Source organism: Polypterus senegalus, chromosome 15 (genome assembly GCF_016835505.1).
Source record: "Polypterus senegalus isolate Bchr_013 chromosome 15, ASM1683550v1, whole genome shotgun sequence".
Classification (NCBI taxonomy): Eukaryota; Metazoa; Chordata; class Cladistia; order Polypteriformes; family Polypteridae; genus Polypterus; species Polypterus senegalus.
The window spans coordinates 127,414,284-127,434,067 of NC_053168.1; the positions used below are offsets into that span (position 1 = coordinate 127,414,284).

Consider the following 19,784-nt stretch of genomic DNA (forward strand, 5'->3'; position numbering starts at 1 on the left):
ACTGAATGAGATCAGTAAGGCTTGTGGTCAACGGTATGGTATTAGGAGCTGAGGTGGGGGACCCCAAACCTATTGGTGGATTTTCACAATGGTCAGAGTCCTGCGCTTCTAACCCTCATGAATCGTATGGGATAACTTTATATCGTTACATGAAATATTATAATCGCCAGTTGTAACTATTTTGGTCCCCCACTTCTATCACGTAAATCACTAAAGGACTCATTTGGAGCGACAAATTGTGTTAAGTAGCCCCTCACTTCCGAGACGTTTTATTAAAATAAATGACACCACCGCCGTTCATTTTATACAAGTCACACTTATTCAATATTTGTGTTGCACAATGGACGTCTTTCAGGGTTTGTTTTTTTTTTTCCCCCTCTCACTATAAGCTCTCGTAAGAATCACATTTTCTTGGGACTTGCCAGATTTTTTGAATTTGTCTGTCGGAATAACTGAAAGCTTTCTTCATTAAATCCTTTATGGCTGGCAGCCAATTAATTAGCAGAGGGTAAAAAAAATCATTCGATATTGACAGACCCCCCGTGACCCTATAGTTAGGATATAGCAGGTTGGATAATGGATGAATGAATTGACAGATGTGAAATCCTTTTCTGGGGGTCTGTAAATCGTGCCGCCGGCCCAGCCCTTTTGTACTTTGGGAGCAGGCGGATCTCTTCACTGTTTGGAAATGTCTTTTTAATTTTTTTCATAACAAGAAAAACTGTCGCTCTGAAAGTTCATTTTGATTGTCGCAGCTTTAAATATAAATGAAGTGAACTTATGGGGCCAGCATGGACTATCAAAATGGCTGGGAAAATGTTGCGGCTGGATTAAGGATGAAAAGGGAGAAGCTGCTTAGGGATCCAGGAGGATGGAATGTGTGTTTGAGTGTCAGGTGTGTGCGTGTAGGGGACATCTTAAGGGCCCTGGTGACTGGAATTACCTGCCGTTCCAGGGGTTGACGCTCCTCCCCCTGCAGACCGGATGATTGACAGCTGTAACATCTCTGAGGTCACTTCCTGTGTCTCCCCGCCTGGACCTGCCTTCCCCTATTGGAAGGACATAAAACCAGAAGTTTGCCCATTTTGGGATCAGTTCACTTGTGAACTCCCGTCTGAAAAAGACATTGTCTGCAATTATTGTTTGTTTTCCTGCTGTTCATTTATATGGCGAATTACACACAGGCGCATGGGAGGCAGTCGGTGGGTCTGACAAAATACATCTAGGCAGCGGACCGAGAGATGGCAGTGCCAGTGTTGTGCAAGTTCACATCTCACAAGAACTCGCTCAAAGTTCAGTTCACACAAATTAAAATGAATAAACTCACATTCATAGATCACCATTTCAATTTTGAACTCGTTCTTATTCAGTTCATTTTGTACTTCTGAACGAGTTAGAATAGATAACCCGTGAGTTTCCTTTTTTCCATTTTGTATGCCTTATTTTAGGCTATTCCAGTGTTCTTGAATAAAATGTATTAATTATGAAGGCTTTTTATTTAAATGCACCTTATTGAGTTATACCCAGCAACAAACACGAAGAGCCATATATGCTAATATCCTCCCTGTCAAAAAAGATGCAAGTATACATAGAAATTACTGCCAGTGGCATAGCTAGGGGCGGGCGGAGGGGGTGGTCCGCGTATTTTTGGGGGCTGCATTATTGGCCGAAAGGCTCAGTACAATTAGTGTGTAAGCAGCAGGGTCTGGAAAAATATCACTCACGAATGCAAAAAAGTAAAATTCTCTGATTTTTATCCACCAATGATTTAAAAAATCATTTTCAGACTGTCCTTCTGTGACGGCATCAGACACAGCAATTGAAATTTATAATAACAAAAATAAAGAGAAACATTATACACCACCAAGAATTTCTAGGAAAATAAACAACTACCGTATTTACTTGTGTACCACGCGCCCTCGTGTAAGACGCGCACCCTAATTTTTACAAAGAAAATCGCGAAAAAAGTTTTGTCCCGTGTACGACGCATGTTGTGATTGTATAGGAAGCGTTTAGAGAGAGAGAGCGCGCTGGCGAACGAGAGGAAGCGCGAGTGAATGAGCGAGCGAGCGAGAGAGAGAGCACGAGTGCACAAGCAAGCGAGCAAGAGAGAGAGAGCACGAGTGCACAAGCGAGCAAGCGAGCGAGAGAGAGCGTGAGTGGGCGAGCAAGTGAGCGAGAGAGAGCGAGTCCAAGCAGAAGAAGTAAACATTACAGAATTACATTTCCTCGTGAATAATGCGCACCGGCTCCGGTTTCTTCCCACAGTCCAAAGACATGCAGGTTAGGTGGACTGGCAATTCTAAATTGGCCCTAGTGTGTGCTTGGTGCGTGGGTGACCCTGTGTTTGGATTCAGTGGGTTGGAAAATGGATGGATGGATGATGCGCACCTGATTTTCTAATACTAATTTTTGGGAAAAAAATGTGCGTGTGGTAGACACGTAAATGCGGTAATTTACAATTTATAATGTTGTTTTGTTATAAATCCAAATGCTTTCTTGCTCATCCCCATCTCTCACCTGTACACTACACTAGTTCTGGTTTTCGCAGCATAATTATATGAAAACTAGTAATTAGAACACGGCTTATCAGTGCAGCGTCTATACCATATTCTTGTCTAGTTGATGCTTATAAATAATTATATGTGAAAATTATTCCTGTTTCTTTATATGCGAATAAATCTATGGAAAATTCATCTTAATTTGTCTCTATACGTTATTTTAATTTTCTATTTAAATAGGTTAACATATTCAGATATGTTGGAGGGCACCACCCAACCCCAAGCGGCATGAACTCGAGCTACGCCACTGATTACCGCTCAGTTTCCAACCATGTGACACAAATGATGACTGTGGAACCCCATGTTGGTGAACTAACTTATTACACTGACGGTCAAAATTCGTGTCACAAATTGCACGTCCAACAAGGAAAAATATAACGTGGCCTTGTGAAGTTCAACATTTTCCTAAAAGCGAAAGCGGAGCTTCACCGCGTGCTCATGTCATGTCATGTCATGCACAAGCAGGCAGACACACACAGAGCTGATTTGACGTTATTTTTACCAAATACAAATAAATATACTGTACAGCAAAAAATTCATACGAAATAAATATTTGTAAAAATCCACTATTTGTGCTTCTCTGAATACCGTATTGTGTGTGTACTGCAGTCATGGGGACAGTCACGGTGACCGGGAGTGTGTGACGTCATTACGTTGCACATGTAAAGGTCAGCGTTGTACACTCCCCGACTGTTGTCAGACATGCAAGCTTTGGGAGTGTTTTATGTTGGATGAACACGGGGAAGGAGAAGAGTGTGAGACCACCACTCACTTGTGTTCTGTCTGTTTCGCTAGACTGGAGAACGAAAGACCACCCAGGGACCACTGAGGTAACTTCTTTTCCTCATATAGTCCAGTCTCAACTATTATACAAAACAAAGTTGGCACAGGAGGTCGACATTCAAATTTGGATCAAACTTGGAGGAAATCGCAGCTCGGGTAGTCTGAGAGTTTATTATTTTTTTCCTAACATTTATTTGGTGAACTGCCAATCCATCATTTTGTACATTTTGAATGATTTTTTTAAATGATGTTCCCTTCATGACCCCAGCACTCATTTCTCATCTTATTTCATCTTTTTATGCTGCTCTAGCTTGTGGGTAGATGAAAACTAAATAAAAACTTTTATTATTGTTTAAGGTTCTCTCCGGTTACAAATTTTTTTTTTTGTTCTTCAACTTTTGGCTTCGGCAGTGTGATATATCCTGGTTATTGACTCCCTCGCTACTTTGGGCCTTCCCTGTGTCTTTCGTCACATTCCTCAATCTTTGCTTTTGTCTTATGCCCTGACTTTTAGCCATTTTATTTCTGCACTCCTGGTTACAACCTTGGCTAGCTATTACGCGTACGTCCCCATCTTCTGATTCCATCTTACTTTAAACTGCTGCCGCCCTGTGCGGTCAGTACAGTATAGTGACCTCGGCTGAATCCTCTTTCACTCTGCCCTCAAATCTTACCTTTCCAATGCTACAACACTCCACTCAAATCTGCAAAGCAAATCCTGCCGACTATGCCAAGTGTCACACCACGATCTGTCCCAATCCAGATGTTTGGACTCCACTCACTGCCTCTGGTCAAGGGTTTCTGAAGCTCCTTTTTTTTTTTTTTACAAGTCACTCTCCATGAAGACCCTGAAAGCTTCTCACTTTAAACACAATCCAGATAGCCGACGCACATTAAATAGACAGATGAAAATAGCAAATTAAGAACCAACATTTAAAAAAAAAAACTGAAAATCTTCAGCTGATTAGCTTAATTGAGTGATAAAGAGAATGAGAAGACAAAAGCAGAAATGAAGGTGTCATCAAGCAAAACCAAAGATGAGTAATTTGAAAATTCACGTGTGGGTTTGTGTGGGAGTTCACGGTATACTGGACCAGCGTGTCACCTGGGGTTGATCCCACTGTTGTTCTCAGTCATACCAGGAAATACTCCAGCACTCCACAGTCTGAGTTAAGAAACAGACATAATGGAATGATAAGTTCAGAAAATGAATAGGTGGAGGGATGGGCACCATAGATTTTGTATGTTGTAAAATACGTGAAGATAGCCACCCTGCTTAATGCAACTAGTGGGTGCTACCAGATGAAACTGCAAGCAGCAGCATGGAACTCACATGAATCATTATTATCCAGGCCAATATATCCATCCATCCATTATCCAACCCGCTATATCCTAACTACAGGGTCACAGGGGTCTGCTGGAGCCAATCCCAGCCAACACAGGGCGCAAGGCAGCAAACAAACCCCGGGCAGGATGCCAGCCCACCACAGGGCGTGCCAGGCCAATAATAAACTCTATCAAAAAATAAGTTACACTTCTATTTTTCTTTGGAAACTCAATTTAAAAGTTTGTTTCAGATCGTACATCTGGTATGTGAGCTCTTTCTCCTTCTGGCTGTTGTATTATCATTAAGCTTGAGCGATTCATTAACAGATTTTGGATCCGTATAAGGAGTGTCTAATAATGATGCACCATTTATAAAAGTCGTGAGGAGCCACTGTGCAGTGAGTTGGGTCTGACGCACTACAATCCACCTGTCATGTCTCGGTCCCCTGGCTGAGGTTCAAAGTTGTGGGTATTGTCTAATTCTGTATCATTTATTTGTATTGATGTTTCTTTTGTTTATTATGTGTGTTATTTTTTTGTGTTTGTCTGATTACGTCCCATGTGTTTTCTGGGCGTTTCCACCTGCCAATCACCTCCAGGGACTGCCCTCCACCCTATTTATTGGAGGGCCTTCCGTAGTTCCCGGCTGTTTATTTCGAAGGCGCCAGCGAGTGGAGAGTTTCTTGTGTCTACTGGGCTTTGTGCTTTTGCTTTGTCAGTGCCTGGAATTTTTTGAACCTGTGCTTTGTTTTCGACTTTGCCTTTGATTTCTGTTTTTGGACTTTGTTTGCTGTGGATTGCCTTGCCTCTTCAGGCAATTCCTTTTTGTGCTCGTAGGAGTTTTTTTGAGAGTTTTGGTTTGAATAAATCCAGGCCCCTGCATCTAGTTGGGGTTTTGATGGTACCCGCCATATTCCCCAACCCCGGAGGGCAACCATTAAAAGTGTTCTTGGGACTCCAATGAAAAAATGAAGTGAAATATTAAATATTGTAAAAGAAATCCTGCTGTTGTGCGTTTCAGCTACATAACATAGAGTGGATTTAGAAAGCCTTCAGACCCCTCAATTTCTGCACCCCTCTTACTCTGTTCCAGGTTTAATATAAAATAGAGAAATTTGCCCATTTTGCCGATTAATCTACACTCAATACCCTGCAATGTTTTTAGAAAGGACACAGGGGTGGGGATCGATCTGTTCTTAACTCAATTTTTCTTTTTTTAAAAACTTGATTGCTTTGTATGGATTGTAATAAAATTAATAAAAAGAAAAGAAAAAAAAGAAAGAAAGGACTGCATATTTATTAAAATCAAAACAACATCTGGAATCCTTCATTTCTGGAAGTATTCAGACCCATAGTCCCATACTTTGTAGAAGGCTCTTTAACAGCAATTCCATCTTTGAGTCTTCTTGGGTTTGTCTCTACCAGCTTTGCCCATCTGGATTGGGGCAGTTGATCTTCTCAAGCTCCCTTAGATTGGCTGGAAAGTGATCTGTGAACTGCCGTACCACGGAGTTTGGCCAAACCGCTCAGGGACACTCCGAGACTTGTCCCAAAGCCACTGCTGACGTTGTTTTGGCTGCACAGTATGCTTTGATGTGCTGAAAGATGAACTGTTGTCCCAAGTCTGAGGTTGTTTGCACTTAGGGTGCCAGCATTTCTTCAAGGACCACCCTCTGTTCTTGGCTGCATTCACTCTTTCCTCAGTTCTGACCAGTCTATCTGTTGCTGCTGCTGAGAAGCCCCCCCAATCTCCAGGCACCCCACCCCATAGCATGAAGCCTCCATCACCAGGGTTCACCGTACAAGGGGTCAAAGTTACTCCTTTTCATAAAACATTGTAGATTGATGCTGTTTTGAGGTTGCTGATCATGAATATCATCATATTTCTGATATTTGATTCTGTACCGGTGGTCCTAGCCCTCTAAGTGCCACTCCCAGAAGGTGAGAAATAACACATTTCCAACCTAAGCATGTGAGGTGTCGTTTCAGACTATTTCAAGGTCACCAATGATGAATATGAGGCTAGTTTTGGTTTTTGATCCTTCACTAGCTCCTTATGGACCTCCATTAGAGGGGGTTACAAATGACAAATTTCTGCTACAGTCAAAAATATGTGGGCTTTAAACATTTAAACTGAAGCGGACATTTTAACATTTCAAGTATCTGATGAGGCTATTCTGGTTTATTATTATGTACTTGCACCTCATTCATTAAACACCCCAAATTAGGACGGCATACGGCAAGTCAGACTTTTTGGAATATTGTGCTAAAATGGTAGACATGTGTAGATACTGTCATTTTTCCTTTCCCGTGCACTCTCACAACTTTAAACCTGGCGAACAACTCAACAAATGAACAATGGAGTCTCCCTAAAGCCACACAGAGCAGCACCTTAAGAACTCGAGCCCCCGAAAACGGCGCGTTGTTACCGGCAGACTTTAAGAGCCGCTGGAAGTTAAAGCGGCAGCAGGGACGCTCTTTATCCTCAGCCCGGTGTTACTTTTATTTTCAAATCAAATCACCACACACAATCTTAAAAAAAGAGAAATTATCCTAACAGTTTTAATTTGAGCTTTTAACTTCCATTATACAGCTAAGTGTCTTATAATTGATTTTTAAAGCCTATATGGTTTTAATTTGCCAGAAAAAACAAAAGAAGCAGAAATGTCGGGAAGCATCACACATAATCACACAGACGTTTAAAAGCGGGTCTCTTTGTGCCAAATCAGTCTCCTTGTTTATAAGCGGCGGGGGGCAAACAGAGAGTAACGGCGGAAGAGAAAACGTTCTTACTGCAGCAAAACTGGCCGTGAATCCAAATACGGGTAACAGGATCACAAAGCATTCGAACCCCTTTACCTTCCATGGTGTGGCTCTCATTTTAAACGGGTACGTTCGCTATCTGCACTCAATAACGCGTGGTGACAACGAGCAAACAGGTTGTCAGAAAGGTTTCCAAATTTCTTAAAAATGAAGGGCCTGGCCACATTTGATCTTCGATCCCTCAGGTGTCAGGGTCTTAAAAACCGCCATGACTCTGTAATGGACATCACGATGTGTGCTCGCAATTACTTGGTCAGTCAACTCCATCCTCAGGTGCAAGTTAAGGCTTCACAATGCAAAGCAGCAGCCATTCATCAACACTTCTCTAGGCTTGGGCTAATCTGAGTTGAACGGAGTTTGGTTTTTGTTGTAAAGATGTTTCTGAATCCTGTAACTATTGATGTTGTAATCTGGATACACAGTGTAACTACATATATTCTGTATACATACATATATTCTGGCCGTGTATGCTATGGATACTGTGACCATGAGGGGGCAGTGTAGCACGATCACAAGTCCCGGCTCAAATACAAGTACCTTACAAAGGCGTCTCAAAACGCTGCACAAGCTCAAGTCTTCCCTTTTACCTCTCTGTCTCGCCGAGTAAGGCAGAGCGTCGGCTTTTATCTACGCCCCAGGTGCTAGGATGTGGTCCGTCGGGAGGACTTCTGGGTCAAACGAAAAGCCCCACAAAGTAGGGATGACAAATCTCAGTAGTATGCCCATGGCGGCATCCACGGAACACAACAGGGCTGACCCATGGGACTACAACTCCCAGCATGCCCTGATGCTTCAGAAAGCATTTGATAAGGTGCCACATGAGAGGTTGGGCATCAAGTTAAAAGAAGTGGGAGTTCAGGGTGATGTTTTTAGATGGTTGCAGAATTGGCTCAGACACAGGAAGCAGAGGGTGATGGTGCGAGGAACCTCATCAGAACTGGCCGATGTTAAGAGTGGTGACCAGCAGGGGGCAGTGCTAGGGCCGCTGCTATTTTTAATACATAGAAATGATTTAGATAGGAATATAAGTAACAAGATGGTTAAGTTTGCAGATGATACCAAGATAGGTGGATTAGCAGATAATTTCGAATTCGTTATATCATCACAGAAGGACTTGGATAGCAGACAGGCTTGGGCAGATTTGTGGTCGATGAAATTTAATGACAGTAAATGTAAAGAATTACACACAGGAAGTAAAAATATTAGGTTTGAATACACAATGGGAGGTCGGAAAATCAAGAGTCCACCTTATGAGCAGGATTTAGGAGTCATAGTGGACTCTAAGCTATCGACTTCCCAACAGTGTTCAGAAGCCATTAAGAAGGCTAACAGAATGTCAGGTTATATAGCGCCTTGATGTGTGGGATAGATAGATAGATAGATAGATAGATAGATAGATAGATAGATAGATAGATAGATAGATAGATACTTTATTAATCCCAAGGGGATATATATATATATATATAAAATAATATTCTTTTTTTTTTGATAAAAATGTTTAATGGATGGAACATGAAGGATGGCGACATTCTTGCCAGTTACATCAAAGGAGCAGAAACGGACTGGGGCCCTTGCCAGGACGGGACGCCTCTTCCTTGTATGGTCCGGGGGAACAAACATGGACAGAGCATTACCTCCCCTGGAATGTTCAATGGCAGCCCCCTTGGACCTCGGACTCCCGCAGGGCTTCATGGGAGATGGAGTTGGATACAGCCCTGTTGAAATCTGGAAACACCGCCAGGGGGCACTGCAGCTGTTCCGAGGCCTGTGTGGGCCGTTCTTCTGCCACACCCACAATTGGGGCACCTGGAGTTATATAATGGGCCAGCAGAGACTACTGGGTAGCCGGAGTTGGGAGGAGGGAGACAAAGCTTGCTGAGGAGGAGGAGGAGGAGGAGGAGAAAGAGAGAAGAAAAGGATTGTGCATTGTGGCGTTGGTGCTTTGGGCCTGTGTTGTGCCGGTGGGAAACGGGGAAGACATTGCCCACAGGTGAAGAAAAAGAAAATAGAAATTTAGAGTTTTACTAGTGTGCCTCCTGCGTCAGTCTGTGTCGGGTTAAGCGCTGGTATAGCGCCATCTATTGTCACAGGACGTACAATAAATAAGGCCAAGTTTAAAGGGTCCCACTACCCGCATCTAAATGAACAGAAGAGTGCTTGGAAAATGAAGAGTTAAGATTCATGCCCGCTCTCGGCGTTGAGTTTGCATTTGGACGTGAAAAAGACTTTTCAAGTTCTCGTCGAAAAACAAAACTCATCCCCTCGACAGCACACGTCTGTCTCCTTGGTACTTTGTTACCCCAGTTGGCGCACCCTCAGTGCAAATCTGAGCTGCAGCCTTTGAAGTGCAGAATCAAAACTCAGAAGACCAGAAACTTCTGCCAATCTGGATACCTGGGTTTTCTGGCCAAGTGATTAAAATTCTGAGCGCTCTTCCCGCGTACCAGAGCCAGACTCCACACGAAATGTGCAGAAGCCTTCATTATAGCAATAAGGAGCTCATCTTGCAAGGTGTATAAAGAGTCAGTCTAATTACGCAGTGCTCCAGTGAATTAGGTGTCCTTCTGGGCTCTAACATCTAACTGCTCCATGCTTTTGTCATTTCTTTTTCTAATTCTGTGCCTTGCAAGTTTTAATTCACAGGCTGGACAGAAGATGAAGTCTGATTAGGGCCATAAAAGAAATCCTAATCTGTGTGATACTCCTGAGCGTTTGAGATTGTGAGGTGAACATCAATGCGGAAGGCTCCATGGGTCCATTGCTGCTGCTTTCCAGACCATGCGGTAGTAGAAGCAAACACCAGCGTCGGAATTAAAATTCTCGTTAGTGCAATTCTCATGTTAGATGTCAGGAATGCTTCAATGACAGAAATATTATGTTGAAGATTTTTTAAAGTGAAATCCTTTACATATCACAGGCAGAGCAAAATATTGTAATGGCGCTTGACAAGTTAAATCAGCCAGGGGATGAGCCTCCACCATTATGAGCCACCTCAGCGGCAGCTGCAGGGATAACCAATAAAAATGACAAAGCTACGAAGTCGCATAGGAATTCCAACAGTGGGCGGCCCTTCTAAAGAGAGTCAGCGACCTCTGAGAGCAACATTAAGAGTCCATTGGCGCTCAGCACTCCTACTACATTGGTGTCAGCAGTGGGATGAGTGAAGACCAACATTCTGATGTAATAAAGTGAATGGTGTGATCTAAAATGAGGGCTCTCAGTTCTTCAGATTATGGATGTGGTGGTGGTGGTGGTGGCGTTTTTGTAATTATAGCTTATCTTTGTCGCTATTGTTTTATTTTTTTCATCATTGTTGCCACCATCATGGGTGGGTATAGTTAGCATCATTTTTGTAACCTGGTGCTATGGCTGCTCTAGCATTTCTATTAGAGGCGTTCGAGATTTTTACACAACAGAAAGAGTCCATTGGCACTCGGCACTCCTGCTACATTGGTGTTAGCAGTGGGATGAGTGAAGACCAACATTCTGACGTAATGACGTGTACGGTGTGCTCTAAATTGGGGGTTCTTAGTTCTGAAGATCGTGGATGTGGAGTGATTTTTGTAATTATAGCTTACGTTTGTTGCTATTGTTTTATGTTTTTATCATTGTCACCACCCTGGGTATAGTTAGCACCATTTTTGTACCCACATTAGGTGGTTGGGTCACTCTAGCATTTCTGTTAGGGGCTTTCGAGATTTTTACACAACAGAAAGAGTCCATTGGCACTCAGCACTGCTGCTACATTGGTGTTAGCAGTGGGATGAATGAAGACCAACATTCTGATGTAATGATGTGTACGGTGTGCTCTGAATTGGGGGTTTTTAGTTCTGCAGATCGTGGCTGTGGTGATTTTGTTTTTGTAATTATATCTTACTTTTGTTGCAATTGTTGTATTTTTTTTTTATTATTGTCTCTGCCATCATGGGTGGGTATAGTTAGCACCATTTTTGTAGCTACATTAGTTTCTAGAACCGTTCTAGCAATTCTATGAGTGGGTTTCGAGATTTTTACACAACAGAAAGATCCTGCTGCTCACATATCTCCTAATGTGACATTTTATTCTCGTTTAGTGAACTGTTGATTCTAAATCTCTTTGAATTGCCCGTGTATAAAATCCAAAAATGACCAGAGGAGTCGGACGGACACGCCATTTTTAATACCCACTGGAAACATTCAATCACACTAAGTGTATTATACCTCGAACCGAGGCTGTCACAAACATTTCCCCACATACCTTCATAATGCAGGGTGGTCCTAATTTGGACTCAGATGACAGAGCAAAGGCCCAGTTCATCATTACCTTTTTTTTTTTTCTTTCCTAGCCAGCACAAGCCATACCGCCGTTTCATGTCATTATACCTTCATCAGCTTCTTTATGAAAGCAGTCTGGGGATTCACGGTGTGTCTCAGATGACTAGTCCCCTGATAGTAATAAGACGACGAAGAAGTCAGGGCTGAAATGAATTTTGTAGATAGGACCTCATTTGATATACAGTCCTGCTTTAAAGCAGTGTGTTCAGCTGCTCCACCAGGTCCCTACTGACAGACACTTTCATATTTTTTCTTTTTTTTTTATCATCATCACGAGGCAAAGCATATCCAGGAAACAGGATTGGCAACTGTAATGAGCAAACAGTGTGATGCTATAAAACAGAAGACAAGGAAATGATATGCCGATTTAAAGACCACCCGAAGGATAAACAAAACAGAACTGCAAAAGTGCAGCGTAAAGTCCTTTACTAGTAGTAAAAGAAAACATGAATATCATAAAGACTTGACGTGGACACCTGATCGTCACACCTATATGAGCCATTCTGTATCGGCATCTGTGCATCTTATTGTTTTGGGCAAACCTTTTAGCCTCTGTGCTCCTTGGAGCTTCATTGTTATTGAAGAATATTTTTTTTTTTGTGAAAAATAGATCTTTTATTTTATAAAGATTCTACGAGACCCTGTTTGTGTCTAGCTGGGGTTTTTGACAGGATTTCCCCCCTTTAGCAGACATTTTTTGAAATGCTTTAGGGACTCCTAATTCATGACACAAACCTTTGAGTATTTTGCGATTTCGTGCCTTTGGAATTCCGTGTAACAGGTTGAGTTTAGGCTTGACGACAAATCGTTTCGATTTCCTGGCTATGATGTTTGCTTGTTTTTCATTTCACTTCTCATCTTCCGGTCGCTTGCTTAAATAAAAAAAAAAAAGGAAAAAAACATCTGCCACTTTGCAACCCACTGGCAGAACACAACACAAGTAAGTTTGTCTTAAGCGTTTTTCACACTCGCGTGCTCTCCAGATCTCGCTCCCGGTGACTTCTTTTGTTCCCAAAATTAAAATCGAAACTGAAGGGAAGAAGATTAGCTACCATGGAAGAAAGCAAGAATAAAAAAAAAATAAAAAACAAACACAGGAATCTCTAGAGATTCTAACAAAAGGCGAGGACAGCGAATGTTAACAGGGACGGGAGAAGCACTGGGATAAGTGCATTACATCTCAAGAAGACGATTTTGAAGATGACCAAATGGAAATTGGTCCAATCTGATAATAAAGGCTTTCTATTTTTTATTTAACAATTCTTGGAATTTTTGGTTTGCACCCTCAGATGCGTTGTGAGCCTGTCAATAGACAGAAGTTCTGAAGATGACCAAATTGAAACTAAAATGGATATAACCCAGCTGTGAATCATATGAGAGGTAAAGGCGCCATATAAATAACATATATTAGTAGTATTATTATAAGGGGCCTTGACCATCAGTCCCCGTTAATGGCTGTTTTCCCTTCATTCCTCCTCCATTTTTTGATCACTGCCTCCTTCTAGAGCTTTAATAATAAAAACATGCTGGACTTCCAATTAATTGGCCAAACTCCTCGTTGGTTGACAGGAATTCCCAATTCCCATGGCTGCTTTATTATCTCTGCATTTTTGTGGCTTATCTGCACACTTGCGGTTAAACGTATCCATCCACCTTAGCATCTTAAGTGAACCTCATGAGAAGAACAAAACATAAAAACAGAAACCCAGAGACATCAAGCCTCACCGTCTTGGATTTCAACTTCATCAACAATTCCCTTGCATGTGACGCTCATTGATCTTTCCAATTGAAAGCAATGGACTCTGCATACTGCCTTCTGATCTCCTGCTAGCGTCTCATGCCAAGTCACCTTTATAAATGTGCGGTCAATTCACTTTGCCTGCTTGCCTGAGTGAATCTTATCAGCTTGTCCACATGCTTCCCTTAAAGCACATTTAAATATCATGCCAGCGTTTACGTAAGCATATTTCACGTAGAGCTGCTTTGTCGTAATTCGAGAACCTCTACAGACACGAGGAAATAAACCTCACCGTCAGCTAATCTGCTCAGACGGACACAACGGATCAGACGTGTGCAGTACAGGACAAGCAGTTCCAAGGCCGAGCATTCTGTTTTGCGTTTGATGTGTTCGGTCACGTTGGATTTCTAGCTGTCTTGTGCCGTTATTCATATACTGCCATAACTCACTTAATTACGACAGGTTAGATGATAAGAAACTGTAACATTGTCACATTAATGTCAGTTATGTTTTTCTGTTCAGATCTAATGTATATATACCTATACTAGCTGCCCCCCGTGGCTTCGCCTGCATAGAAGTGAAACAGGACAGCAAGGAGGGCCCTGCCTGGCTACCCACTCCTGACATCACGCTTCCCTCTCCCCTTGGCCCGCAGCCTCTGTCTTGGATTAGCGTGAATAAATCACTCCTGCAAGCAAACTCTGATTCTTACCATGATGAGAGAAGTCGCAAAATCGACTGGAATGTTCAGGCAAATTCTAGAAAAAAAACAGATCTAAATCTGTGAAGTAGTTCTCTTGTTCGCTAGCTTTTGTGGAGGTAAGGTTACGCTGTGAGGCTGGCATGCGAGTGAGGAGGGCCCCGCCCCCTCTTTCCTACTGGCCGCTGCTCTCTCTCGAATTCACACAAATATATCGGTACCGCAAGCGAACTATGATACATAGCATGATGAGAGGTGTCGCAAAATCAACCGGAATGTTCAAGCAAATTATAGAAAACAACCCAATCTAAATCCGTGAAGTAGTTCTCTTGTGAAAAGCAGACAGGCATATTATATATATATACACACACACACACACATACAGGGTGGTCTAGATCTAATTATGCAGATCAAGATCGTCTGGATGACTTTATGCGGGGACGATTCCAGTTCAGCGTGAAGACGATTCTTCATGTTGTCAGTTCACACACTTCTCAATGGTCTGAGATTTTTCGGGTGATTTTATATGTAATAAACTTAATAAGTTATAGCATAATGAAAATTGCATAATTAGATCTGGACCACCCTGTATGTGTATATACTGTGTGTATATATATATATATATATATATATATATATATATACTTACTGTGTATATATATATATATATATATATATATATATACTGTAAAAGATGTAACAAACAAACAGCATAAAGGTTTGGGGTTTTCGGGCCCCGTATATTGTAGACAATCCACAATTCAATAAATCAAAATCCGGTCAAATATAAAAAAAACAGTTCATATGCGCGATGCCATTCTGAGGCGTCAGCGGGCATTTTATAGGGGAGGAGCGGAAGTGGAGGAATGCTGGGAAGGAACCGTGAGGGAGGATGGGACTGCTGACGTCAGGAAAGATGGCAGAGGAAGGGCGGAAGTAGACGTACTGCGGGAAGGATTATGATGGCGGAGCGTCTCTTTTCCTGGAAGACATTAAAGGAGAAAGGTTAGTACCCCGCCACTCACTGCCGGCGAACATCTTTTGAAGTGGTTTAAGGTCCGTCCGCGGTCTCCTACTTGCGCGTGTGTGACTGACTATATATATATATATATATATATATATATATATATATATATATATATAGAGAGAGAGAGAGAGAGAGAGAGAGAGAGAGATATCTCTATATATATAAAATCCAATGTCTGTCTGTCTGTCTGTCTGTTTTCCACGAGATAACTACTTCACGGATTTAGATCAGGTTTTTTTGTTTAATTTGCTTGAACATTCCGGTTGATTTTGCGATGCCTCTCATCTCCCGAAGTATCATAGTTTGCTTGTGGTACTGATTTATTTGCAGGAATACGAGAGACACATAGCGGGCCCTCCTCACTCCCGCTCCAACCTTGGAGAGTACCTTACATCCACTTAGCTAGCGAACAAGAGAACTGCTTAGCAGATTAATAGATCGGGTTGTTTTCTATAATTTTCTTGAACATTCCGGTTGATTTTGTGACGCCTCTTATTGTGCTAAGAATCACAGTTTGCTTGTGGCAGCGATTTATTCGTGCTAGTCCGACACACAGGCTGCAGGCCGAGGGGATGGGGACGCGGGGCCTCAAGACTAGGGAGCCGGGTGGCGAACTCTTCACTCACTCACTCACTCACACTCCAGACTCCGTTCGAGTCGCTCTACCTCTCACCACGTGTTGGAGAGCACCTCGCCTCTGCTTAGCTACTGTTTATTTAGCAGAAATCTCATCTAGAGATTGTTAAAGAGTAACGTCTGACATTTTTGAGAGACAGCTATATATGTTTTAGAAGGAACCTTCTGATTGTGAGGGATATCACGGCCACAAGCTCTTCTCTCGTCACAGCTGAACACGATCAGATACAGTGCCAACGTTTGATGTTAGAGCGTACCTACCTTTTTTATTGCTTTTTAAAGTTTGTCCTGTTTCACTACTACGTGGCCGGAGCTGCGGGGGACAGCTAGTATAGTAGATAGGAAACCTCATGGGGACCTCATCCTGCTCTCCAAATTCCTCAAAGCTTTGATAAAGCAGATCCAACAACATTCTTTCAGCTTCAGGGTGAATCACAAAGTTGAGAACATCAATGAAAACTTAAGGGCAAGTGCATTTCAAATTGAAGCCAGGAAGCTCTTCTTTGCATAGAGAGTTGTGGGACTCTGGAACCAAATACCAAGAGGCATGGAGTTGAAACACAAACTTGGACGACCTTTACAAAGAATCTCGATAAGATAGCTGAGCTATTAGCCAAACACACAGGCGACAAATGGACTAAATGGTCTCCTCTCATTTGTCAAAGTTTTCATGTTCTGCCCTCTGCCATATAAATCCAGGGGTCTTCCACAGTTCTTGGTGGTTCATCTCATACCTTGCATTATATTGGATCCCTCCCTAGAATTCCACATTTTATTTATTTATTTATTTATTATTAATGCAAATTCACAACAGCATTACATGATCTTGTATAGAAAACACGGACATATAAGCGTCACGAAGGTACTGAAATAGGCTCCGGCGTCATTGTAATAAAATGTCTCTTACCTTTGCACACCGGTCTATGGTCACTCCAGGCTGCAAACACTTCTGCAACACGCTGGCAGGTGATGCTTTTTGACCCTTGCAGCACGTAGTCTTCATCACAAGTGAACTGAGCTGTAGCTCCGAGACTAAAAGAGAAAGGAAAAAATACACACTGGGTTACAAAATGTCCGCAGAGACAGAACTTGTTAGTAATCTGAGCCCTGGCTGTATGGCGTATTTTTATAAATGAGAGATTAATTCCTTTTAGGTCTTCCATGGTGTGGAACAGTTTACCAGTACAACCTCCAGGCCATTGGATAGTCTTTCGCAATGACTTCTCTGTGGCAGGGGGGATCCATTATGGAGGTAGTGAGAAGTCAAGCAAAATGACCCCCTTTATTGGCTAACTGTCTGAAGAAGGGGCCTGATTTGCCTTGAAAGCTTGCATATTGTAATCTTTTTAGTTAGCCAATAGTTTTCTTGACTTCTCACTGCACCCAATGACTTCTCCAACCTCCATCCATGCTCAGGATTTTGCAGCAGACCCTCTTACCCTGATAGTCCCCCTCCACCAAGTCAGGAGATCCCACAGACAGCATTCCTCTGAAGGCCACCAGCTTTAGTCTGATAGCTTCCCACATCTATGGTGTCCATCAAGATTATCATCTTGAGATGTCCCACAGGTTTTACTGGGGTCTTGAAAGGGGTCCATTTGGACTCAATGTTCTGTCCTTGGGGAGACGTTTTCTCCGAGGTAGGTGTTGAGTTGGCCACAAATAGAAGCCTCAACCACACACCCTACCTCCTCATCTACGTTTTTTCAGCCTACATCTCTCTCTTCAAGTCCAACTTGTGGAAGGTGCTGCAAGAATATGGGCTAACTGGGCCAATCTTGTGTGCCATTCATTCCCTGGTTGAGTGCAGTGATTTTCATGGAGAGGATGTGAGAGTGTGACTTTGGAGGGGCTCGGGGTAGCATCGTTACTTTATGCAGATGCTGTTGTCCTCCTGCCCTCATCTGTCTGTGAATGTCAACCTGCACTCGAGCAATTCGCTGCCGAATGGGAAATGGCTTCAAGTCTGAGATCATGGTTCTCCCTCAGAAAAGAATGGATTGCTCTCTCCTGGTGAGCAGAGGACAACTGCCCATAGTGGAAGAATTCAAGTATATTGGAATCTTGTTTACGGATGAAGGAAAAAGCAGGATAGAAGACAACAGTCCAGCCTTAGGGTTTCATTGGAAGAGCCACCCAAGCAAATTCTGAAGGCTGTGAGAATTACGCCTCCAGGAAAAAGGAAGTGGTCAAGGAATTGGCAGAGCAAGGGAATCTCTGGCTTTGGTGTACAAGGTAAGATGATGATCTGAGGGTCATCTGACATTAGTGGTAATGAGACATCCAAACCTCTGCCACACCATCCTGAGATGTTCAGAGATCACAGGGGTGAGACATAAGGGAAGGGTGGTAACCCCCATAGCCACCCTTTGGCACTAGCGGAGGTGCGTCAGGCAATAAAGCCCAGCAGGCCATGAATACCGGTGGTCTCCATTTTGCTGTGTCTGTGCCTTACTCTCAAAATCTCAAAAGCATGCTGGAGGGGGAAACTAACTGGCAACTCTAAACTGCTTCAGTGTGTGGGCGCAACACTAGACTGGCATCCCGTCCAGGGCCTGTTATTGCATCATGCCCAGTGCTGTTGGAAAAGCCCCAGACTCCCACAAAATCCTGAATGGGATTACTCTCTGTCGACATTATTTACTCAAATGTAAAAAGGAACGGGTACTCTCACTTGAAAACTCAGTGACAAGAGCTTCAGCATGTGTTGAAACATTAATGACATTCATGAATTAATTCAATACTAATTATCATCATTTAAAGATGAAAAGACATACACTGGCTAGTATATCACAAAGAACTGCTAATTATAAATGATGGGACATTATGCTAAGACTATGCAACTCTACAAGAAAGACAGAGCAGCTCATAAAGGTTGTGCAGAAGAAAGCAAAAATCGTGGGACTGAAAGACATGTCCTACTGTGAAAAGCTCCAAGAATTAAACCTGTAAGGTCTTGGGCAGAAGAGGCTATGTGGGGACCTAGTCCAGGTCTTCAGGATAATCAGAAACTAAATGGTGAGTCCCATACTCAAGGACACCAATGGAAATTAAGGTGAAGAGCATTTAAGACCGAAGTCAGGAAGCCCTTCTCATGGAACAAACTACCGAGACATGGAGTTGAAGCTAAAACCTTGACAACCATTAACCTCCTTGATTGTTAACCCGCTGACCGTGACATTCTGCGCTAATTCTGTGCAATTACGATTATACCCGAGTTGGGCTCGGGGTGACGTGGAACGATCCGTTTAACGGTGCTAGGCCCCAATAACTCTCTGCTGCCATCTAGTGGATGAAGTAACACCATGATTCAAGAAAAGTGGGTAAATAAAGCACAATACGCAGAACAGAACACAAGTAATCCTCAGTACAATGTAATAGTGCAATAGAAATGTCACAAGTACAGAGCAGAATTCAACAGTAGATGAGATCCCAGGACAGGATTCAGATTTGTTCAGAATCCTGGAGACCTCGGCCAACAAGTCGCCTCCCCCTATTGGCCCTACAACAGCTGGGCCAGCCAATCTGATGAAAGGACCCTTCTACCTGACAATTCCAACGCTCCTCCGGTTGAACTCATTTTAAAGTCACCGTCTCAATCCTCTGCACTAATTCCCTTCATCATTTTAGACCCTTCAGTCAGGTCTACTCTTCATCTCTATGAAGGCTCAGCTCTTTTAATCTTTCCTCACAACTCATCCCCTTGTAGCCCTGGAATCAGCCTCGTCGCTCTTCTCTGGACCTTCTCTACTGCTGCTAAGTCCTTTTTGTAGCCTGGAGACCAAAACTGCACCCAGGACTCCAGATGAGGCCTCACCATCAAGTTGGAGCAGAGTCTCCTGTGACTTGAACCCCACACGTCAAGGCGCTATATAA

General features: G+C 42.8%; 1 protein-coding gene across 1 annotated transcript in view; it reads right to left on the reverse strand.

Annotated features, from left to right (window-relative positions):
* The window catches only part of csmd3b (CUB and Sushi multiple domains 3b), a 1,150,768-nt gene that overhangs the window by 427,741 nt on the left and 703,243 nt on the right, over window positions 1-19,784 (reverse strand). Inside the window, 1 exon segment of the mRNA XM_039737543.1 lies at window positions 16,816-16,940. Within this exon segment, the coding sequence (XP_039593477.1) occupies window positions 16,816-16,940 (125 nt within the window).